Below are 24,238 nucleotides of genomic sequence, written 5' to 3'. Positions count from 1 at the left end.
TTATAATTATAATATAATATTAATATAAAGAAAATGTGCTGTCACCCAATTGATGGTCCAATGGTTGAGAGGTAAAAAAATTATATTTAAAATTCTGGATTTGATTCCATTTATGAAAAATAATATAATTTCTACATAAAAAATGGTTTATATAAAAATGCTGATCCTTGGACGTGGGGAACTAGGAGCATCCGTTATATATATAAAAAAAAAAATACGAGCGTGTATTACACGCGTTACAGGTGCGCGTGCGAGTAATTTTGTTTTGAACCTATCTGATGAAATGGGCTGCCTGCACCGTCCACCTGTGGGCTTCTTAACCCATCTGAGGCCCAACATTCACTTTTATCAATTAGCCCAATGTTCATTTATATTCGTATAATTGTGTAACACACACACACAAACGCATTGTATCTTTCATATTTATCAATTCACGTCACACGTAAATCATGTAAAATTATGGCTCGTTATAAATTTTTTGTGGGAAGATAATTTCTCTTTTCCAATTTTATTTTTCATTATATATTTATGCCGAGTTGGAAACAAAATTTTTATTGTAGTTTCCACCATTTCGCTCATGAATATTCATTTTCATTTTCGTTTTAGTTTTTTATCATTTCTTACATTTAATTCGAATTATTTGAGTTTGATTAATTATTTTTTAAAAAAATGCATAATCGATTTTTATATTAGGTTTGATATATATACACGGCGAGATATTAACTCTGCGTGGTGAAATATCCTCCAATTTTACCATACACTTGATTAAATCCTTTACAAAATTATTTAGGATATATCTTTGGAATAAAAAAAAATGAGCTATTTATTAAAAAAAAAAATATCAGACACATAATCCATCAGACGTAGGATTCTCATCTCGAGATTTTGTTTTTTTCCCTTGGGGGCATTATCAAAAATACCCTTAATTTGCTATTTCTACTTCAAGACCTACCCTTGTGACCATGTAACCAATGTGACCGAAATATAGTGTGGTCACATATTGATCTCATTGTTCATAACGTTAAATTTATGATGTTTTAATCAAATGATTAGTAAGATATACAAGGTATGAACATAATGAATTAGTGTGATCACCATAAATTTAACGTTATAATCGATAAAAATCAAAATGTGACCATACTATATTTCGGTCACATTGGTCACATGTGACCAGGGTAGGTCTTGAAGTAGAAATAACAAATTAAGGGTATTTTTGATATAATGCCAATTAAACTAGCATAAATAGTAAAAAATGAACCTCAAAATGTTTAGATACGGTTCTGACCGTCCGATTGAAGCGGGCTAATTAATCGACGGTAGATATTAAAGATAACCTTCCAAACAAGTGGTCCAAGTTCTCTACCTCTCATCAAACGCCACGTATACGCGCACGTTTTGAGCGTGTTTTTTTTTTACGGTGTTATCTCATTGATGGCCTAAAAGAGACGTGAAGTGGTCACATAGATTGTAACGTATCCAATCTTAACCTATTTACAATATCATACTACATTCTAATTTGGAAGCATTACACTATGCTTATCTCGTTTATTTTATAATTTTTATTTTCATAATGTGAGCTCGCTTATAAATCCATTAATTTCACTAAATATTATATGTATTTTCTCTAAATAAGTTAATGATTCAATGCAAAGTATCCCGGGAAAAGGGACAAACACAAAACAAATTCAAACTTTACAATTTATTAAAATTAAATCTCACATTTTAATTATTAGCTAGGCAAATAATTGTTGTTTAATAAACATCAAAGTAGTTTTTATAATTCAACATAAATTAATTATATATTGATCGATTCTACATAATCAATTTTACTATTTATTTAATTTTTAAAATCATATTTCTATATTCACATTTACATGTTTTTTTTTTCAAATTTATTAAAAACCTCTCCATAATTAAAAAATTCGAAGTTATAGGTACTTTAATTTGATTTTTTTATCACCAAATTAAATTACTTTTAACTACATCAGAAATTATACACAAAAAATATTGTTTATATATGGATATAAACAAAATAATATTACAATAATTAAGATGACTCAATAACAAAAGTACATACCTACAAATTATATAAAATTGAAATATGAACAAGATAAATATTCTCTATAAAAATAAATATAAAAGTGAAATATTGGGATAGAAAAAAAATGGCTCTGAAAATATAAAAGAAACAAAAATGAATTTAGGGTGACCATTAATTAAGATTTTCAATTACCTAGAGGAGGGTAGTAGATTTTTGAGATTTGAAAATTAACTAAATGGAAACTAAATAAACTAAACCCAAAAAATCAATGGACAAATTCAAAAAGAACTTTCAACTATCTCATTTACACCAAAAAAAACCTTCTACTTAAAATTCATTATGATGTCTTTTTTTTTGGCTTAACTTTTATATTTTAGAATTTTAATTAAGGTGAATTGTGAGATTTAATTTTAATAAGGGGTAAGATTTGAGATTTTGTTTTTGTATTTGTCCCCAAAGAAAAACACACGGTAGAAATCTAGCGAAGATTCGCCCACGGACACGTGACCCAAGTTCCAAAACAAAAATCCTTTTCACCCACTTGCCGAATAACATCAAACACGGATTTTTGTCTCTGAAAAAAAAAAAATCCAAAACACCCCCCGGAACTTAAATAATGCATTTTCATAACCCTATGTATAATTATATTACGAGGAAGAGCAATGCCCAATAACAATAATAACCATTGATCATCAATGCAAAACATCCATGAAAACTGGCTGAAGAATGCTTAGAAATCAGCGAAAAAGGACACAAACGAGGGTAGTTTTAGTTCTTTCATTGCATGCGTACGTAAAGGGCATTTTGGTCATAGCAACCGCAAGAGAAACCACTATAAAAACCCACTAGTGCATCGCAACCGCAACACACATGCATAAGCTCGACAATTAAGGAAAAGAAGAAAGAAAATGAGGAGAATTGGGGTAGCGATGATCTTCATGGTCATGTGCCTTGCCGCCATGGCGGATACAGAACAGCGCGGAGAGCAAGCCAAAGGCCAGAAATGCCGTAAATGTCAGAGCAACCGTGGGGACTTGGGCACTATAAGTGCCGATACTATATGGGCGGAATACGCGTATTATAATGCGACGCAGATTGATTATGACTTGGCTTCCACGAACGCGTTCTGCGCTCAATGGGATTCGGACAAACCCTATTGGTGGCGGAGCAAGTACGGTTGGACTGCCTTCTGTGGCCCTGTCGGCCCTCAAGGTCAAGAGGCTTGCGGCAAGTGCTTAAAGGTAGGATACCCATCGCAAAATTACGCATCATTTGTGTATATATTGTAAGAATTAGCGTAACCAAGACACGTACCTTCGGTCCGAATTCAAAGGCTCTCCAATTACTTTTCAATTGGTATGTGTTTTGATGCCTTTGTTGTTGCGTTCCGTTTTTGTATTTCATTGCCATGCAATCTTTCTGTTATTTATAGTATAAGATATTTTTTTAGTGACAAAAACAATGTCTTATGATATATTAACGAAGAAATGTTACAAAAACATTTCGTAAATGGTTAATTATCCCTCCAATATAAGGATTTTAAACATTTCATAAATGGTTATCGATCCCTTCAATAAGGTGCACTCTGTTTTCATATATATCCATATATATATATATATATGAGATATACGACTGCATGGGTGTATGTATATATGCAGGTGACAAATACGGATACGAAGGATCAAGTAACGGTGAGAATAGTGGACGAATGTAGAATGGGAGGACTGGTTCTTGACTATGATGTGTTCAAGGCACTCGACACCGATGGACATGGCATGCCCCGAGGTCATCTCATCGTTGACTACGTTTTCGTTGACTGTGGTGACGATGATGATGCCAAAAATGCCCTTTTCTCCGTCATCGATCGTGTCTGAATCTGATGATGGTATCATATATATATACACATAATATATGTTGACCTGGAGAGGTCAAATATGTCTATGTGTCAATAAATGTCATCCCTCGTTCCGTCGGTCGAGTGGGTTTATTATGCTTATGTGTTGTATGTTACGAGTTATGTAATGTAAATTTAAAAAAAAAGGAGCATCTATGTTACATATATATGTATACGGAGACTTAGGTATTAAATAGATATTAGCCATTTTTGTAAATTCTCGCTCCAAAAGAATTTAGTCGTTGTTAGAACAAAACTGAACTAGATGGTTTTTTAGTCTTTAGAATATTGAAATGATATTTTGAGATCATAAAATTAAGTTCATATTTGGTTCATCTGATTATAATTAAAAAATAAAAAACATATTGTTTCAAACTAATTCAATTTATAATTATATAATAGACTCCTGATTTATAAGTTTATAAATATGCCCAGTTTGGTATAAAACCAAATAAATTCCAATTGATTTGATTAAAGCAGATTATTGCAACTCTCACTCTTCCCGAAAAATGAAATTTGGGAATTCTTGATTCTCTCTCTCTTTATTCGTTTTTACATGCTCCTACGTGAAGTAATGCGATACCACTGTTGTAGTAGTTTGTTTTCTGTCGCGCTCGGATTGTAGAGAGAGATTAGTTTGTTCCTCATGGTCCGATCGACCTTGAGTCTTGCCTGGTAGATAGTAAGGTGTCGGTCTCTATGAATACGAGAGTTCATTTCCATCTAAATGGTGTATGTGATAGCTTGCGTAAGCAACTTCTTAATCGTAACCTCGTTGCGGTTTTTAGATTGGTTGATCCAATCCAAGAAGTATCGGAGATGTGTCGGTGGAGGATCCTCCATGAATCTTCCATTTCAAAATAATTGATATTTTAGGTTATTTCACATTTTTTTTAAGAAAAAAGATAAAAAGTCACATATATCGATCTTTATTTTAATGATAAAAACATAGTTATCATTAATAATTTTTTGAAATTTGATAGGGATAAAATTGGAAACTATTGTAAAAAAATATCTTGAAAATATAGAATGACAAATATTTTGAAACATGGAAAATAACCTAAAACTATAAATATTTTGAAACGGAGGGATTAATTTTCTCTTGTTTCCCTCGTATAGATATCAATATCGTGTAAATTCGATATACATATACATATACATATACATATACATGCATATACATATATTATAATATGCATAGGCATGGAAATTTCTAAACAAAGGATAATTAAGAAGCTTAACCTAAGACTATGATAATTTAAGAGACGCGGAAAATTAAAAAACCAAAGACAAGTAAGAAAAGAAAAAAAAAACCCAGACTTTTCAAGAGATTGGTTCAGTTATTTTGCAATAAGATATTCAGTATAAATAAGATGCCCGATTCTTGATTATACAAACCATCACAACATATATATATATATATATATATATATAAGAAAAACATAAATAAATAAAAAATGGGGAGACTTGGTGGTGGCGTATGTGTGTTGGCGGTGGCGGTGGTGTTGGTAATAAGTGCGTTTGCGGCCAAAGCAAACGCCCAAAGCGCGTCTAACGTAAGAGCGACTTACCATTTCTACAATCCTTCCCAAAACGGTTGGGACCTTTACAGAGTGAGTGCGTTTTGCTCGACGTGGGATGGCACCAAACCGCTCGAGTGGCGTCAGCGTTACAGTTGGACCGCGTTCTGCGGTCCGGTTGGTCCACGTGGTCGCGATTCTTGTGGGAAATGCCTAAGGGTACGTTCACGTAACTATATATATATGTATGCATATATATAAAAGCACCATAGATTAGATGTGTATTTTAAGATACTGAAAATATCCGTAAAATGATTTTGATAAATTTTGGTGATATATGGGTTTTATTATTTACGACGCGAACGGAAGAGAGAACTAATAGATATGTGGAAACGCAAACGCAGGTGACAAACACGGCGACGGGAACGCAAGCGACGGTGAGAATAGTGGATCAGTGCAGCAACGGCGGTTTGGATTTGGACGAGGGCGTTTTCCGACAGCTTGATTCCAACGGTCAGGGTTACGCTCGTGGCCACCTCATCGTCAACTACTCCTTCGTCAACTGCTGAAATAATAATAATAATAATAATAATAATAATAATAATAATAATAATAATAATAATAATAATAATAATAATAATAATAATAATAATAATAATAATAATAATAATAATAATAATAATAATAATAATAATAATAATAATAATAATAATAATGACAAAGAAGAAGAAGAAGAAAGAAAGAGAAACAACCGCGCGTACACGGGACTTTGTATAATTATGTTGTCAAAGTTTTTCAAGAAATAAATGACCCTTGGAATTGAATGTTAAAAAAAAGATGAATTTATAGTTGGAGGACCAAATAAAGATAATTATATTTATTATAAATATAAAAGCTACGTAGGTATATACTGCTACTATATACAACTCCATTGACATATTTACTTACTTGCAAAGTTAAATCTAATTTCAATCATCACAAATTCTATTAATCTTAGTTTAAATTAGCATTTTCTCCTACCAAAAACAAAATTCCCAATCCAACGGAGAAAGAATTCCCAAAGAGAATTGAGACATTCGATTTCAACATATTATAACCAAAATTCCACGAAAAAGAAAAACACCCCTTTTGTTCCTAAAAATCAGAAGATGAAAAAACACGACATGGAAAAATTGTGTAGAAAGTGTGGAGCAAAAGCAGAGAGACAAAACATAACTTGTTCCTTTTTTCTGTTCTCCAGCTTTCTCTCTTTGTTTGTTTTTCCCCGGCTAAATTCTCAAGAAACCATCAAGAGTTCGCCTTGTCAGTCCCGTGAAACTTCCGACCAGCATCGACGGCTTCCCTGCAGAGAAAATCAGCCGTCGGAAAAAATAAATATATGATGCAATGAGAAACATCTATTGTGTCAGTGGTCCGGACGAACCTAAAAGCATCGACGAGCTCCTTGCTTTCAGGATTGAGCATCACGCCCTCGTAGAAAGCATTGGCCGCCTCCTCAAACCGCTGGTGGTGATTCATCAAGAAACTCGGTCACAATTTCGTGATTTGGGTTATTTCAAAATCCAGTCTTTTTTTAAGAAGGGAACAAATAAAACAGAAGGCTCGACCTGAAGCAAACGCAGTGCGGCTCCTTCTCTGTAACAGCCTTTGGGCCAGTCTGGTTTCAGTTCTCGACAGGACTTGGCATCGGCCAATGCTTGCTCTGCCTGTCCCAGCCGCAACCAGCAGAGGCTTCGGTTGGAGAACAATGTGTGATCCGTCGGGTCAAAATCAATTGCCTGTGCACAGATCAATACAAAAAAAAAAGGTATTGAGTACAAAGTGATGATCTTTATCTGATGTTTTCTGGGTTACTTCAGGTGGGTTTTGATGTAAAGGGATCTAGGGTTGGATACTTGTGTGTAGGCATCTATGGCTGTCTGTAAATCCTTTCTGAAAAAGGCTTCTTGCCCTCTTTCTTTCGCTTCGGCGGATTTTGCCTTATCTTCTGGAGAGACCTGTGAGAGTTAAAGTAGTCTAAATTCTTGAGGATGACTAAAAGGTGGTAATGTATAGTTCTGAAACCAAACCACACGCTTGGTAATCGAGTTTGAATCACCTCGGGAATATCTTTCTTGGATATTGCCTCAGCCTTGTTTGATTGTTGTTCCTGAAAAAGTTTTGAGTTCAGATGAAATGACTGATGACATACCTGGACGCAATGAAGGTTGAATAATTCAATTCTAGTGCAGAGATCTTATGGCAAGATCTATTACCGGTTCTTTTCTAGATTCTGAATCCATGCTTGCGAGAATCGCCTCAACTGTCCAATCAGAAGCCGACTCGGGTTTTGATGTTAACGGGAAGAGGATCTCGACAATCTTCCGGTTGCTTCTTGCAGCCGCAACATCTATCGGCCTTTGACCCTCCTGCAGATTTTTGAAGAATCACCATCCATTTAAAAAGCTTAATAAGGTAGCCCCAATTTTTTCCCGTTTTCCAACTAGGTTTCTCCAAAATCCATAGATCAATACAAAGAAAGGATATGAAGACTTGCAAACACGATGAAGGTCACGGACATTTCGAGAAACTAGAGAAGTTACATGTGGATCAAATGACAAACCCAGAAAAAAGAAGTGGTATTTGGAAATGAGTGATTTTACAGTGATCTTACCTCATCTTTCACGTTAGGATCAGCCCCTGCTTTAAGTAAACATTTTATCAATTCAAGATCTCCAAGATCAGCCGCAATGTGCAATGGGGTTGCGCCACCAGCAAAAATGTTAGCTTTGGCACCCGCCTGTACGTATATGGACATAATCAAAAGTTTAGTCCCTGTTTTTTTAGTTCAAAGGCATAGATATTTCTCCTTAAGTAGTAAAAAAAGGCTATCAAAACACAGTAAGGGGATACATCAAATGTCCTTAGCGAGGTCTAAAACTTGCCTATATGCAGAGAAAAATCTCGTTAAGCTTACAGACAGCTAAGGAAGAAGTCCAACCTTAACCAACAGCTCCAAGCATGCTATAGAACCGGCTGCCACCGCTGACAATAACGGTGTGATATTATCCTCAGTCTCAGCATTAGGCTGCAGAATGTTGAAATGAGAAACTTTACTAAAGGGCTTGTAGGATATGATTTGGAAATTCTAATCGAGAAATGAGAGCTTACGTCAGCATGGTGCTCTAATAATACTCTAACGGCATCTTTTTGGTCATGGCCAGCAGCCCAAATTAGCGATGTGCCAGAATCACTTTGTGAATCAACCGGAACACCTCTGGAAAGCAGTTCTTTTAGCAACTCGATATTTCCTGTTACAAAGATATCAATCGGATAAGAATCTTCCAAGGGGAACTCCAAGAAAATAAATGAGCAGTCAGTGAAGAAAGTTTCAAAATTGTTACCATATAAAGAAGTGCAATAAGAAAGAAATTTTCAGAGGAAGCTATTTCCAGTTAAAAACAACAAAATTCTCAGCTAGACAGTTTCCTCATACATGCACACACACACACACACACATATATACATATATAGGTGTTGGCATATACATATATCCAGTGGTTATGCAGCACCGTACTATGCAGGGATATGGTTGTAATACCTATCCCTGCATTGCAATCAGTTGCAGGGGAACAAAAGAAAAGGAAATGTTTAATGATCTGATAAGTGAAACAAAAAATATTAGCAGAGGTCAAAACCTGTTCCCGCAGCATGATGCAAAGCGGTGGCTCCTAGTTCACTCGGTATATTAGGGTTGGCTCCATGCTCCAGAAGGTACTTAGCCATCTCAGTATGTCCCTGCCTGGCAGCATGAACAAGAGGAGTATCCCCTGCATAACAGTAACAATCCCGCTTATCTAATTTTCACATAAAAACAAATGGCAAAAGCTGGATCATTCAATGAAAAGACAAAAAACCATGCCTAAACAGCTATATTCAGTCAAAGGAAATCGTAAGCACCATCCAATAACCCACCAAGAGACTGCCACCTAAATTATTTCATATTTGTAAGTTTGAAAATGGAACATAAAGAGTGTTGGGCAAACCAGCTTCATCTTTTGTGTCCACATCAAGCTTCAGTTCCTCTAAGAGGTACTTGCATACTTCTATTCTCCCTTCTCTAGCGGCAAAATGAAGTGCACCTCTTTTGTTCGCGTCCTTTATACTCTCCACCGTTTTCGTTAGGCCCTTTCCGTCATCGAGCTGCTTAGCCACCTCTGTTCCAAACAAGTATCAGACAGATTAGAACCCAGTTTATCGAGCATTGAACATGAACAGAAAAGACACAATCTCGGACTCACTCTTGAGGAAATCGAGATTCCCAGTATAAGCTGCGTTCAGAAATTGCTGAACTTTCTCCCTCTCTTGAACATGACAATTCACAGAAAAAAAAAATCGACAAAGTTAGGACACAAGTCAGAGCCAATGCTCAACGTTATGTTAAAAGAATGCAAAAACCGACGAAAAGGGTATTTGAGGTTCCAATCACAGCACGAGCAGAGGCGTAACAAAACAGTCGTAGGGGAAAAAGTTAAAAAAAAAAACAACAACAAGAAGAAGACGTGAATCTCTTCCTCGTATCAATCCAATTGCAGAAAATTAACAGAACCCAGAAGCAATCTCGAGTTCATATACATTAGCAGATAAACACTAATACACTTAAATGACCCAAAAGAAATGGGAAGATAGCGAACCAGCAAGGGCAGCAGAAGCATCGGGAGCAGCCATGGAGACTTATGAGATTGACGAGCTCAGAAACCCTAGCAGCTGGTTTCTCGGATGGGATGATGAAACCCTGATCTGGATTTCCTTCTTTTTACAGATATTAAACTAAAACAAAAAGGGGAAGAGAAAATTTGCGTTCGTTCTTCGGAGGAAAAAACAATCGCACTGTGGTTGTGTCTGTATCAGACAACTGAAGAAACTTCTGCTTGCTTCTTCCTGCTCTTCGGAGGTTTCTGAGGGTTTAGAGCAGACAAAAACGCTCCACAGGCGTTTTAAGTTCGATTAAATTTGGTTTTACCCCTTATATTTTCTAGTATTTATAAATATGCCCCATCATCACTGTTTTTGTCAAACTTGAGCCCTTTACTTTTCCGATATCACCTGAAGCCCCGAACTTTGATTTTTTGCCCATTACCAGTTCCAGTTTAATTAAGAAGAAGAAAAAAACAATACACGCATAAAAAAAATATTTTCATCGAAACGAAAAAAAAAACAACATTAAAAAGAACAGTGGAATAATATTGTATAAATATTCCAAGTAATGAAAAGGGTTAATATCAATTAGATATGTCTGATCAGTGATACTGATGATTGTTTTGACCACTATTGTTTAGATTTGTAGGAAGCCAATGGTGCTGAGACTCGGGAGGCGAAGGAGTTGGCAAGATTGTCAAGCTCGGGCCTTTTTCTCTTCTCCTCCCCATTTGTTTTTTCACAAGACGTGTATACAAAGCTGAGTGATCGGAAGCTGCTTTTTTTTTTTTATCTAGTGACTTGTAAAGCAAGTTAGGGTTTGAGAAGCTTTAACCTTGTGGTGCAAAACCCGTCTTTCTCGTTTCTGTGTTCTTCCTTTCAGACAGAGAATAAGTAACCTCAGCCTCTCCTATCACTATAACAGGTAAGTCGGGGGCGAGTCGCAACAAAATCCGATAGTTCCATTCTCCTTCTTGTTCATCACCAAAGCCTTTCTTTTACGACTTGAGTTCTTCTAATCTTCTAGCTTATCAACCCAAAGCAGATGAATTCTAAGGAGAATCCTTCTGGGGTTTACACCATTGGTTTCGGTCGAGCTTTTCTCCTCCATAGTTAAATTTGATGAGTAGGAGCTTGCTTTGTTCATTTCTGGTTTAAGGGACTCTCCTAGATTCTTGGCCCTGGATAGACAAATAACAACGTAATAAAGACTTAAGTTTCTTAATTTCTCACATGAAGGAATGGTTATCCGCATTTTACTGGAGGCACCTAAAAATAAATCCGACAGTCTATAACATGAAAATTTCCAGCAATCTATATTATCTGTTCATCGATTTCTTTGTTTGGATTAAAATAATATGAAACTTTGAAACATCTCATTGTGAAGGCCAATTAAAAAAAAAGGTCCTTAGTATTTCCTATTTTCTTTTTTTACTATTCTAACCATATGCCAAATTTAGCCTTCCTAAGTTGTTTGGTCAAAATTTTCAGGATATTTTCTCCTCCATAGGTTTCTAACTACATCAATTTCTCTTTCTGACAGAACACCGGCAAAAGAGAAAAAAAACCAAGAAAAGATGGAGGACAACGTACTTTGCCAATTTGCTGGATTTTGCATCTTTTGTTGATCCAGACACGTTCGGTCCTCAGTTTCCATGGATTCGATCAGACATGGTTAAAGCGGAGGATAGGAAGAAAACAGTCATCCAGTTGTCTGCTGGCAATTCAGACAGACATACAGGGAAACCTTCCAAATCTTGTTTCTTGCGAAAGAAGTAAGCTTTTCTCGTTTTTCTGTATGCCAGAGGTTCGACCCATTTATGCGTCAGCCATGAACGAGAAAACCCAGATTCTGTTTTCCCTTCTATGCTTCTCTTTTCTTCTGGTTTCTCCGATTGAATCAAATGGCGAGAATTTGGCTCTAAGCTGTGGTGCATCAGAACCAGCGGCTGATTCAGACAAGAGAAAATGGGAGCCGGATGCAAAGTTTATCAAATCAGGAAACTCGATTCAGGCAACCGCTTCCTATCAAGATCCTTCACTTCTTTCGACAGTTCCTTACATGACAGCCAGAATATTTACATCTCCGGCAACATACGAAATCCAGGTTAAAGAAGCCAAACGACATTACCTCCGGTTCCATTTCTACCCTTCAACGTACACTGGCCTCGACATCTCCAACTCGTACTTCTCTGTCACGGCGAACGATGTTACACTTCTGAACAATTTCAGTGCTGCTATCACATGTCAGGCATTAACGCAGGCTTACCTGGTTAGAGAATATTCTCTTGCGCCTACCGAGAGAGACGTTTTGAGCATCACATTTACACCTTCGGATAAGTACCAGAAGAGCTTTGCCTTCATAAACGGCATTGAGGTCATTGAGATGCCAGAAATGTTTGACTCTGCGGTTCTTGTTGGGTTTTCTGACCAGATAGCCGACGCTAAAGCCGCTAACCTTCAGACAATGTTCAGACTTAATGTTGGTGGACAAGACATCCCTGGAAGCCAAGACTCTGGTCGGTTAACCAGAACGTGGTACAACGATGCGCCTTACATCTTCAGTGCAGGCCTCGGTGTTACCCTTCAAGCAAGCGACAAGTTTAGAATTGATTACCAGAAAATGCCTGTGTCTACTGCTCCAGCTGATGTGTACAAGACGGCTAGATCTCAAGGCCCGACAGGAGATATCAACATAAAATCAAATCTCACATGGATGTTTCAGGTCGATACCAATTTCACCTACATCCTGAGACTGCATTTCTGTGAATTCCAGCTTTCAAAGGTCAACCAGAAGGTTTTCAACATTTACATCAACAATAAAACTGCACAAGCTGACCCTACTCCTGCAGATATAATTGCGTGGACAGGAGAGAAAGGTATCCCGACTTACAAAGATTACGCCATGTATGTTGATGCCAACAATGGAGGGAATGAGATTTCACTTCAGATGACTCCATCAGCGTTATCTAGACCAGAGTATCTTGATTCCCAGCTTAACGGGTTAGAGATTTTCAAGATGGATTCCATGAAAAATCTTGCAGGTCCGAACCCAGAGCCATCACCAATGCAGGCTAATGAGGCGACTCAGAAGGAATTTCAAAATGACAAAAAAACTGCCTTAATCATCGGTTCAGCTGGAGGAGTTGCGATGGTTCTAGCATTTTCGTTGTGCTTCACGGTGTATCAAAGGAAAAGAAGATTCCCCGGAAACGATTCACACACCTCGATCTGGCTTCCTATATATGGAAACTCTCACACTTCGGGGACCAAATCTACAATTTCAGGGAAGAGCAATAACAGCAGTCACTTATCCAATCTTGCAGCAGGCTTATGCCGTAGATTCTCCCTGTCTGAGATCAAACACGGCACCCATAACTTCGACGAGTCCAACGTTATCGGAGTTGGGGGGTTTGGTAAGGTTTACAAAGGGGTTATAGATGGCAGCACCAAAGTGGCAGTCAAACGATCAAACCCAAATTCAGAACAAGGGATCAACGAGTTTGAGACAGAAATCGAACTTCTCTCAAGATTAAGACACAAACACTTGGTGTCCCTGATTGGATACTGTGAAGATGGAGGTGAAATGTGTCTTATCTACGATTACATGGCCCTTGGAACACTACGGGAGCACCTGTACAACACAAAGAAACCACAGTTAACTTGGAAGCGAAGGCTGGAGATCGCCATTGGAGCAGCCAGAGGGCTACATTACCTTCATACAGGAGCAAAGTACACGATTATACACCGAGACGTGAAAACAACAAACATCTTACTGGACGAGAACTGGGTCGCCAAGGTTTCAGATTTCGGGTTGTCCAAAACCGGACCAGACATGAACGGAGGACATGTCACGACCGTCGTCAAGGGTAGTTTCGGGTACTTGGACCCGGAATACTTCAGGAGGCAACAATTGACTGAGAAATCGGATGTTTATTCGTTTGGAGTTGTTTTGTTTGAAATCCTATGTGCTCGACCAGCTCTAAACCCTAGCTTGTCTAAAGAACAAGTGAGTCTCGGAGACTGGGCACTGAATTGCAAGAGAAAGGGGACTTTGGAAGATATAATCGATCCTAACCTGAAGGGCAAGATCAATCCAGAATGTCTGACAAAATTCGCAGACACGGCGGAGAAGTGTCTTTACGAAAGCGGAATAGAACGGCCGACGATGGGCGACGTCTTATGGAATCTCGAATTCGCGCTTCAGCTGCAAGAGACAGCCGACGGTTCCCGACATCGGACACCAAGCCATGGCGGGGGCTCCGATGACTTCGGAGGCGGAGGAGCGGTGGCGGTCCACGTCGCCGGCGGAGGCATCCGAAGCGAAGAGCACGACGTCAGTGACCAGTCCGACGACAACGGTGGAATCTTCTCTCAGATTGTAAATCCGAAAGGGCGATAAGGTAATTTCACGTCCAGAAAAAACATATAGCCGTTTTTTTTTAAATGTATTTTATTTGATGGATCGCTGCTTAACTGAAAAAAAAAACTGTAATTTTTATTCCTCTGTTATATTATTTATGTAATACAAGAACATTGTACTACATTCATAGTTAGAAGTTGATATGGACATTTCCTTCTTAAAAAAAATATTATTTTTGAGATTTTATAGACATGAAAAATTGAACCAATTTGACACCTAATTCAAATAATAACACTGTATATCTTTAGTATTTTATTTCGTACAAAAACAAATACTATGTTATGAAAGGAAGAAAAAGAAAAACAAAAAAGGTAAGGTTGGGCATGGAACATAATGGGCCCGACCAAACGACTATTGGGCTTTATGGTTTTACGCTCTCATAACCCATAGCAATTTGTTTATATAAAACGTTAAATAATTAAATTTACTTAATACACATGAAAGCTTTAAAATACAACATTTCAAATTTAACCATATTAATTGAGAACATGATATATATATATATATATGCATAGGTGTATACGTGTATTTGCGTAGGAATTTACTGAAAACAAAATAAAATAAAAGAGAATGATTTGCGTAATTAGATTAAAAAAATATCAACTAGGATTTAAAGTGGCTTAGGAATTTGTCATTTGTCACATAGCACGTAAGTCAATCACGATCACAATCACAGGCGTGACACAACTATAATTATTTAAAATATATATTGCGTTACACATCTCATAGCACAATTATTATTATTATTATTATTATTATTATTATTAAATTACTTTATGAAATAATAAACTATAATTATCTTTATGTTGTGCTTTGTGAGTGGGGATACTGCTGAAGATTTTGTTTGAACTTCCAAATTGATGTCCCACGATTGGATAAAAATGCATTACAATGTTAGATATGCAATTCAGCTAAAAATTACAATACACTTGATATTTTATTTTAATAAATGATTAATTATACACATATTGGAATAATTTTTCAAATTAAAAATATTGTCCTATCAATCCTATTTTTGAATCCGGCATGTTTTTTTTTTTAATCAGGTAACTCGCCATTTTTATTCAATTGACATGGTTATAAAATTTGTTAACTGGTCATGTATCACAATATTATTATTTTTTGCGTAAAAATATTTATTTAACCGAATGATTACAACAAAAAACACTATATGAGAGAACAAGTGGACATTTATTTGTTTTGGAATACTATATATTATTAAATTCAATTTTATTTGATTTTCCATAGGAATATCCATCTCTATATATACATAAATGTTAATATAATTGATATGATTTGATAGCAGTAAATTCAGCTACAGCCCACAAGATAATAAAATTAAGACATGGTGGGTTTGATACATATCCAATTTAAAAGACAAAACAAATGCATAATCATAATTTAATTTTGCTTTTTTGCCTAATATGTTGACTATTTTGACAAGAACAACATTATTTTACTGTATGAATAATCCAAATTGCATTATTCCTTGTACTCTCCCTCGTAATGTGTGAAGAGTTAAAGTTTTTAAAGTAATATTATATTTCCGTTTTTCTCTTTTAAATTTTGTACAAAAATATTTTTGTATAATTTTGGCACTTGTTACTTTAATTTTACCAAAAAAGGCGACGAAGAATAATTCAAATAAGTGAGAAACTATATGTATTATTTTTAGATTGCTATCGTAAAAAAATATATATATTAACATGGCAATTATGATTGGGGGTATTTTTTATTTATATAGTAATAATAAGAGTCTTATTCCGTAGGATGATTTTGATTGACAATAATAAAATGGAAATGTTATAAAAAAAAAGAGAATAAAATGGAAAAATAAAAGACGATAAGAAAAATTAAAGTGAATGTATCCTTGGCCATGCCTACTTGACCTAACACACACAACATGATGAGAAAAGACAGAGAAAAAATATTATCATAATTCTTTTAATATATATATTATTGTGGTGGAACAGTATACATTATACGTGTGTACGTATAGAAAAAAATGTATGTACAACTTTTCAGTTTTTCTAAAACAAACTAAAATCTATTTTTTAAAAATAAAACCTAAATTCATTCTTTGAATTAGAAAAAAAAATCTAAACTTTATGAAATTTGTAATTTTTAAATTTAACTGTTAATGTAGTAATTTATAACTTTTGACTGAACCCTATACATCATTATTTATGTCATCATTGACATAGATGATAACGTATATAATTCGATCAAATCATAAATTAGGACGTATAATATCGGTATACCAAACCATCGGTTGGAGTTTTAAAAAAATATTTATAAAATTTAAGTTTTATTTGGTAAAAAATAAAATTTAGATTTTTTTTTCTGAAAAAATTGAAAAATTTAGATATTATTTTGGGATTTTCCATATAGAAAAATCTCACGTGAACAAGTAGATTTGGATAAGAATGCAAGCAGGGTAATGTGCATATGACAGAAAATAAGAAGCTATTATTATTATTATCTAAATTTGATATCAAAATATTATTTATTTAATAATATTTTATATTATAAATAAAAATTCACTTTTTTTTTGTCTTGAATCGATTTATTTAATTCTAAAAAATTGAAGAAATGAGTTGAACCAATATTTTTATAATTCTTTAAAACGAACCGAACCGAACCGAATTGCATCGTTTGACAATCGTGATGGACGAACACAACAGCTGGAGTTGTGGAAGACATTTGCCCCCCTGCAAACTATGTCTCTTCTTTCGGGGCCACACTCCTCACATGCAGATTTATATATTGGATTACAAAAATTATTAGTGTTCTTATTCATAATATAATTACATTTTTAAAAGTGTAAAATTGGCCCGATGTCTAATGCGGAGGCATTTCTTTAAAAATCGATACACTCCAAGGCCTCGTTGGTAAAATAAAATATTTATACTACCAAGTTACTTGCATTTTTATACATTACAAATAAAAATTTATATTCAAATCAGCACTCAAGTCCACAGATTTTATCTTACCAAAAAAAAAGTCCAAAGATTTTGCAATATTGAATAGTTTATTAAGATGAAAAATAATTATTTATTACTTTTAAAATATATTTTGTATTTTCAGTTTCAAGATAAAACAGGAAACAGACAACAGAGCTTGCTCGGTCAACATTCTCGTAACACGTGTCCGAAAAGACAGAGACTTAGACACGTGGATTTATCCGGACCGTTAATTCTCCTAGTTGCGAGCTCTAGATTTCCAGATAGGACTTGTGGACCCACGATTGGAGAGATTTTCCATGTAATTATCAGATTTTCTTTTAAAAGGGATAGAAAATCAATATATATATATATATATAATACACGAAAGTTATATCATGGATTTTAGCCCACACATCTTATTAGGTCTCTGACTAATTTGAACAGATAACTAAATAGTAAAATCATTTCCATAGTAAAAATCCCCAAGTTAAAATGATTTCACCGATGAGATTCATATAATAATAAGAGAATCATTTTATTTTTGTTTTTTTTTTATTTTCTCTCATAATCCTACATATTTCTAAAGATTATTCGTATAACCGCCAATCATCTTATTCTTGCCGCATCATACATTTAATAATAAATAATCAAGCTAACTTTTTCACCAAATGATCATTTAATACCTTCGATAGCCATTTTTCTCTCCATGCAAAACACATTATTCTCACCAAATAAATTATTTGTTTTGAAGTGCAAACACAGAATATGAGTTTCAATAAATAGTAAAAATTAAGGGCTGATCATTTTGGTTTTGGATTTATTTCGGTTACATTCGAGTTTGGTGATTTCAGTTATAAAACAATTATAACCATTTAATTTTAATATTAAATTTACATCGGTTTAATTTGGTTTTATTTTGATTCGGTTAGACTTTTTATTGATAAAAAAATTCTAAAAAAATGCCAATTTTTTCGATTATTTTTTTTATTAAATTCGATTCAATTTTTTATATATTTAGAATAATTATAACCATTCCTTTGATTCAGTTCGATTATGATTACATCTTATTCGATTTAATTCTACTGTTCAACAAATGGTCATCTATATTAGGAAATAAGTAGGTGAATAGTAGGTCCAGCAGTGGGACCCACCGAGATTTACAGAGCTCCTCCTTCTCTTTCCCGGCCCTTGGAACACTACGGGAGCACCTGTACAACACAAAGAAACCACAGTTAACTTGGAAGCGAAGGCTGGAGATCGCCATTGGAGCATCCCTGTGACCGCTTCTGAAGTCTGAACTCAAAGCTCCACTTGCTCTCTCTCTCTCTCTCTCTCTCTCTCGTATTTGTTAATTCTTAGACATAAATCTGTTTTTCTCATACGGCAATTGCTTTACAGATATTATTCATCTTTTGTTTTTTTTTTTAAATGGAAGTGGGGAATTTTGGTAAAAGAACCTCTCCCCCACAGACGGAGAAAAGCTAAAGTCGTGATCTTTGTTTGCTTTTTTTTTTTCTTTCTCTTCTTACTATGAAGATAATTCTATCTACCTCTCACCTCCATCTCCCAAAGGAAAAAAAAAAATTGCAATCCAAATTTTCTGGGTGATTTCTTGCTCCTGAGCTCAGTTTCTCTTCTGGGTACTGGAAAAGATCTCATCTTTGTATCATATTCTGCATTTCACTCCTGTCCCTCGATCTCTATTTCTCCCTGTAATGAATGCTAGATTTACTGCGTTAATGCCCGGAGGTGATTCCTTTGTCAGTTTTTTCAGGGCTCTGGAGAGTTCGTGTTCGTCGCGATTAGTTTCCTCCCCTTAGATTTTTTATTAGGGTTCAAGTTCTAACTTTTTCTCAGGCTGTCTGATTTCTGGGCTGGTGCTATTCCACTGAATCATATGTTTTCCAGAGATTTGGGTATCGGGGTTTCTGTTTTCTAGAGATTAGGATTCCTTTTTTTTTTGTTCTCTCGTCGGAAAACTTGGTTGGAAGAACATGGATGAGATTGAAGCTGCTAACAAAGCAGCAGTCGAGAGCTGCCATGGAGTCCTCACCTTGTTATCACAACAACCAAATGATCCCAAAGCCGTAATGGTTGAAACGAGAGAAGCGTTTTGCAGGTTCAAGAGGGTTGCTTCTCTCTTAACCAGAGGGTTAGGACACGGAAAGATTCGGAAAATCAACAAATTTAGGTCATCTCTTCCCCAACACATCTTCTTGGAAAGCCCCATTTGCAATAGTGACGTCAGCAGTGTCTGTACGCAAGTTCTTGCGCCAAAGCCTCTTCAGGTTATACCTCCTCCCCCTGCCGCTGCCTTTGTCGAAATTGACCCAAAACAGAAACTGGGTCCTCCTCCATTGACGCTCAACCACAAAATCTGTGTTAACAAGTCATTTCTAGAGCTAAAGCCTCCGGCTTTTCGGGTTCTTGATCCGAAACCCTCAAACCCGCCTTATCAGTTAATCCACAACCACCAGCAAGTGGTGTATTCCAGGAGTAATAGTGGCGTAAACCTCAAGTTTGATGCTTCTGGCGGTTGCTATACACCAAGCCTGTCTTCAAACCGGTCGCTGGGATCGTTTGTATCGTCTCTCAGTATGGACGGTAGCGTGACTGAGTATGATGGAAACTCGTTCCACCTGATCGGATTGCCTCAGTCATCTGACCAGATATCTCAGCATTCCCGGAGGACATGCTCCGGAAGAGGTGAAGAGGGCAGCTTGAAATGCGGGAGTCGGAGCAAATGCCATTGTTCCAAGAAAAGGTTGTTCGATTTTCTTGAGATCTTGGCGATGATTTGATTCTGTATCGGTTCCGTTTCTTAAAATCCTGGGAGATGTTTGGTGTTGTTCTTGCAGGAAACTAAGGGTAAAGCGATCAATCAAGGTGCCTGCCATCAGCAACAAGATTGCGGATATACCCCCAGACGAGTATTCATGGAGGAAATACGGGCAGAAGCCGATAAAAGGCTCTCCACACCCGAGGTATATACGTTTGTCCAGCAGGAACATCGATACAACTTAAACCCTAAATCCAGCAAATGTTGATAGCCTAATTTCCAGGATTCATCAAAAACCTGGTGGGTTCCCTCCCCCCTGAAAAGTGTGGTTTCTCTGTCTGTCGCAGGGGATACTACAAATGCAGCAGCGTCCGAGGTTGTCCAGCGAGGAAGCACGTCGAGCGATGCGTGGATGAACCTTCGATGCTAATCGTGACTTACGAAGGCGAGCATAACCATTCAAGATTGATGTCCTCACAATCTGCTCACACCTGACGAATGTATATTCGTCTGACTCAGAGGGATCCTGGACCGGAAGAGAAGGAACCGGGCATGTAGCCGTGATCTGAAAACTGTATATTCGATTTAACACGAGTCAGATTATCTAGCATCTTAGGTCATCGGATTAGGCCATAACCAGACAAGAATCTTGACATGTTCTCTTACAGTTGGAAAGTGGTTTTTTTGCTACATCTGTCTCAGCTTCCTTGCTTGTATTGATCTGCACTGACGTCCATTTACTAGGGTTTGCTTGTTGTGCAAGTAACTGTAGCGAACTCTCGAGAAGCCCGTAAGAAGGGAACAGGCCCATTATGAAAAAGGGCGAAAAATGTAAATAACGTGGAGATATAGGGGTAATATCGTAGTTAGGTGTTCCGTCATTCGCTCTATACCCGGTCAACGAACTGGAAGGCGACGAACACGCATCGGCGTCTCATTGGTTCACGGACCATCGCGTCCACACTCGGCTATTTAAACGCCACTCCTCCTCCCTAACGGTTCTCTAATTTTCCCAGAAACCAATCAGCGAACTTTCCCGCTTCCGAGAAAATCTGAGAAACTCATTTTGCAACGGTAGGGAAAGTAGAAGCGGAACGATAAGATCGGCACCGCAGTGACGAAGAAGAAGAAGTAAGAACTGAGAGAGCGATTGAGAATGGCGATGGAGATTGCGACACCGCATCCGGCACCGGCTGCACCAGCGGCGGATAGCAACGTCGTAGCGGCGGAGAATCAGAAGAAGAACAGGATCCAAGTGTCCAACACCAAGAAACCTTTGTTCTTCTACGTTAATCTCGCCAAGGTAAATCGCGTTATTTCCGTTCGAATCGGTGTTTAGTCGTTTCGAAGTTCTTTTCAAATTTCTGACTGATCCGCTCACAGAAAAGCGAGATCTGCTGAATGAAACTTCACATCGAAGTGTTTTTCATATCAGATAGTGAAACAGAGAGATTGGCTTGTTTTCTCGCCCATAGAACTGATGAAACGACAGATATCAAATCGTAATTTAGTATTTGATTCTTCGATCGAGGGCTGCGTTGCGTTATCCCGAGGAAATGGAATACGATCGAGTCAGGATCAATGTTTAGGACGGTTCTGTCGTTTGATGAGCCGTTCGCTTGCGAAAATCCTCAAAAGTTTCGAAAGCATTTCGTTTGATTCTTGAATGTTTACATAAAATGCAGAGGTACATTCAGCAGCACAACGAGGTTGAACTCTCTGCACTTGGAATGGGTATATCTTACTGAAACCCAGTCTCTCCCGTACACATATACATACAAATGAGCGTGCGTGTATACGTGTGTTGCAATTTCATGAACATTATTGTTTTTTTTCCACAGCTATCACGACGGTGGTTACAATCTCAGAGATCTTGAAGAACAACGGACTCGCCACCGAGAAAAGTGAGAAAAACTTCATACCCTTTCTCACAATATACATCCTCAAGAAAACATCATTCTTCACTGAAAACTTGACTGTTCTTGTTTTCTTTTTTTTTTTTCTGGGTTTGTGGGAAGTAGAAGTTCTTACATCCACAGTGGGAATGAAAGATGAGAACAAAGGGCGAATAGTTCAGAAGGCCAAGGTATAAGTTTCTGTGGCATTGTGAATTTGCTAATCGCTGTTCAAATGCTTACTGATTATTTGTTGTTAGATTGAGATTGTGCTGGGGAAATCCGACAAGTTTGATTCACTGATGACACCCCCCGGCGGATGCGGCGGAGGCAGATACACCGGAAGCCGCCGCGAAAGAGGGCGATGAATGATTACAGAAAAATTCCAACACTGGAAGAATTCCCACAGCGAGGTCGATTACATATGAAAGAAGAGAGAGACCCCCTCACACAACAACAAAAAGGAAAAAAAAAAGGACAATTATTTTTTGGAATTTCTTTGTTTTTTTTTTTTTTGTGATAAATCCGATACAGAAGATGCGGGGCTAGTTCATTCGGCCCGTCATTGTATTGTTGTTGTTTTTTTTCCTGCTATTTTCATGCAGATATCTTTTTTTTTTTAAAAAAAAAAAAAAAAAAAAAAAGAGGGAGACAAAACATGAACTAGAAAACATAATGAAATTGTTCTAAAGACACTTTTTTGTTGGACTCGGACACGAATACACTGGTTAGCCTCAATGGGCTACAGTTATTGGCCCATTAGTACGTAATAGTTTAGGGGTCAAAATAGAATATATAGAATTTATCAGGGACTAAATATAAAATAAAGAAAGCTTTCCGCTGTTCTTCGATCTTAAGATAATTTCACTCGCCCCATCGAAGAGCTGGATCTCTCTCTCTCTCTCTCCAGAGAAACCCTCGAAGCGATTTGTTTTTTGGTTCCTCTCCACCCTTGAATCTCAAGCCCATGTAAGTTTATTGTGCTCTTGCTAAGCTTTGCGGCTCTCTCTTCCTTCGTTCTGGTAATTCTAGGGTTGCGGTTGAATTTTTGCTGTGTCCTCACGTTAATTCTCATGCTGATGATAAACCCTAAAGCGGACTCTCCGAAACACCTGCCATTTTGCATTTCTGTGTTAGCATCTTGTGAATCTTTGGGTATGTGTGCTTGTCGAACTATTTAGGGATTTTTAGTAGGCTTGTTCTTATGGGCCACGATATTGACCTTTTTTATTTACCTATGCCCGAGGCTTTGTTTGCCTGTCGGAGGGCAACGCAAAGTTACGTTCTTTGGGTTCTTATGTTGTGCAGATTCGTGTTTTCTGTTGCTTGAGACTAGTTTCATCGAGGCCTGAATGGAGTCGCATGCTTAGGTATTCCTGTGTTTTGTATTGTGTGGTACGTTTCGTTGGAAGAATTTTGAGGATAACCTATAGAACCGATTTGCATCTTTTCTGGGAGACAAAGTTGTCATTTTATTTTTTGCTGCGGTCTCCTTGTCGTATCAGCCTTCTATGTGCTTTCTTGTTCGCTAGTAGTGATGCATTCCTCTCCTTTGATTTTTACTCCCTCGTTTTTTACCGTTAATCTATGTGTATTTGTTACTTTTTCGACACGTTACTGTGCTGATGTCTCTATCTGGTCGGAAAATTTTAGTTCAGCTGTGTACACATGGCTGAAGCCGAACCTCAGCAGGGCTTCGTTGAGCACAATGGGGATCAGGTGCCCGATGAAGGATTGGATCAGGTGCATAATGGGATACAGTACCAGATGCATGATCAGACCTTTGGCCACCAACCATACGAGGTTCAAGATCAGACTCTTGAACCACAGCAGTATGAGGATCAAGATCAGTTAGATTACCAACAATACCAGGTGAAGGATCAGGCTCCTGAAGAAGTACAAGATCAGTCACAGGATCAGTTGCAGTATCAGCCACAAGATCAAGAGCAGTATCCGTTGCAAGATCAAACTGAAGATCAGGCGGAGTATCAGGTGGAAGGTGAAGCACAAGATCAGGCTGGCGACCAAGTGCAAGATGAAGTGGCGGATCAGGAAGGCATTCCT

The 24,238-nt window shown here is 37.0% G+C and overlaps 7 protein-coding genes across 9 annotated transcripts in view; 6 read left to right on the top strand and 1 right to left on the bottom strand.

Moving 5' to 3' along the window:
* The first annotated feature begins 2,899 nt into the window (after positions 1–2,899).
* Positions 2,900–4,102, top strand: LOC104821669 (pathogenesis-related protein PR-4-like). The gene is made up of 2 exons (XM_010552613.2): positions 2,900–3,282; positions 3,700–4,102. The coding sequence occupies exons 1-2, from the start codon at positions 2,950–2,952 to the stop codon at positions 3,913–3,915; spliced, it is 549 nt and encodes a 182-aa protein (XP_010550915.1). The 5' UTR covers positions 2,900–2,949; the 3' UTR covers positions 3,916–4,102.
* A 1,290-nt stretch (positions 4,103–5,392) lies between these two features.
* LOC104821875 (pathogenesis-related protein PR-4-like) lies at positions 5,393–6,028 on the top strand. Its single transcript, XM_010552889.2, has 2 exons — positions 5,393–5,674; positions 5,860–6,028. The coding sequence occupies exons 1-2, from the start codon at positions 5,393–5,395 to the stop codon at positions 6,022–6,024; spliced, it is 447 nt and encodes a 148-aa protein (XP_010551191.1). The 3' UTR covers positions 6,025–6,028.
* A 691-nt stretch (positions 6,029–6,719) lies between these two features.
* Positions 6,720–10,411, bottom strand: LOC104821668 (tankyrase). The gene is made up of 13 exons (XM_010552612.2): positions 10,129–10,411; positions 9,736–9,798; positions 9,481–9,651; positions 9,133–9,264; positions 8,606–8,745; positions 8,436–8,522; positions 8,109–8,234; positions 7,711–7,863; positions 7,554–7,604; positions 7,351–7,452; positions 7,063–7,233; positions 6,879–6,958; positions 6,720–6,797 (listed from the first exon to the last, which is right to left on the bottom strand). Exons 1-13 carry the CDS (start codon positions 10,160–10,162, stop codon positions 6,743–6,745), a joined length of 1,365 nt encoding a protein of 454 aa, XP_010550914.1. The 5' UTR covers positions 10,163–10,411; the 3' UTR covers positions 6,720–6,742.
* A 1,242-nt stretch (positions 10,412–11,653) lies between these two features.
* Positions 11,654–14,708, top strand: LOC104821667 (receptor-like protein kinase ANXUR2). The gene has a single exon (XM_010552611.2). The coding sequence runs from the start codon at positions 11,931–11,933 to the stop codon at positions 14,532–14,534; it is 2,604 nt and encodes an 867-aa protein (XP_010550913.1). The 5' UTR covers positions 11,654–11,930; the 3' UTR covers positions 14,535–14,708.
* A 4,128-nt stretch (positions 14,709–18,836) lies between these two features.
* LOC104821666 (probable WRKY transcription factor 39) lies at positions 18,837–20,971 on the top strand. Its single transcript, XM_010552610.2, has 3 exons — positions 18,837–20,264; positions 20,359–20,484; positions 20,627–20,971. Exons 1-3 carry the CDS (start codon positions 19,495–19,497, stop codon positions 20,772–20,774), a joined length of 1,044 nt encoding a protein of 347 aa, XP_010550912.1. The 5' UTR covers positions 18,837–19,494; the 3' UTR covers positions 20,775–20,971.
* A 223-nt stretch (positions 20,972–21,194) lies between these two features.
* LOC104821665 (uncharacterized protein At2g34160) lies at positions 21,195–22,775 on the top strand. The gene is made up of 5 exons (XM_010552609.1): positions 21,195–21,582; positions 21,965–22,013; positions 22,121–22,183; positions 22,301–22,365; positions 22,435–22,775. Exons 1-5 carry the CDS (start codon positions 21,436–21,438, stop codon positions 22,540–22,542), a joined length of 432 nt encoding a protein of 143 aa, XP_010550911.1. The 5' UTR covers positions 21,195–21,435; the 3' UTR covers positions 22,543–22,775.
* Positions 22,776–23,035: 260 nt separating this feature from the next.
* The window catches only part of LOC104821664 (flowering locus K homology domain), a 4,980-nt gene continuing 3,777 nt past the window's right edge, over positions 23,036–24,238 (top strand). For 2 of the 3 annotated variants that reach the window (XM_010552608.1, XM_010552605.1), the window contains exons 1-2: positions 23,036–23,143; positions 23,828–24,231. In XM_010552608.1, the coding sequence (XP_010550910.1) occupies positions 23,843–24,231 (389 nt within the window). In that variant the 5' untranslated portion in view covers positions 23,036–23,143; positions 23,828–23,842. The remainder of the gene's footprint in view (positions 23,144–23,827; positions 24,232–24,238) is intronic. The other variant, XM_010552606.1, reaches the window with a different exon arrangement.

Source organism: Tarenaya hassleriana, unplaced genomic scaffold (assembly GCF_000463585.1).
Source record: "Tarenaya hassleriana unplaced genomic scaffold, ASM46358v1 Cleome34, whole genome shotgun sequence".
Lineage (NCBI taxonomy): Eukaryota > Viridiplantae > Streptophyta > Magnoliopsida > Brassicales > Cleomaceae > Tarenaya > Tarenaya hassleriana.
The sequence above is the reverse complement of the archived record's forward strand: the minus strand, read 5'-3'. Positions and strand labels throughout refer to the sequence as shown.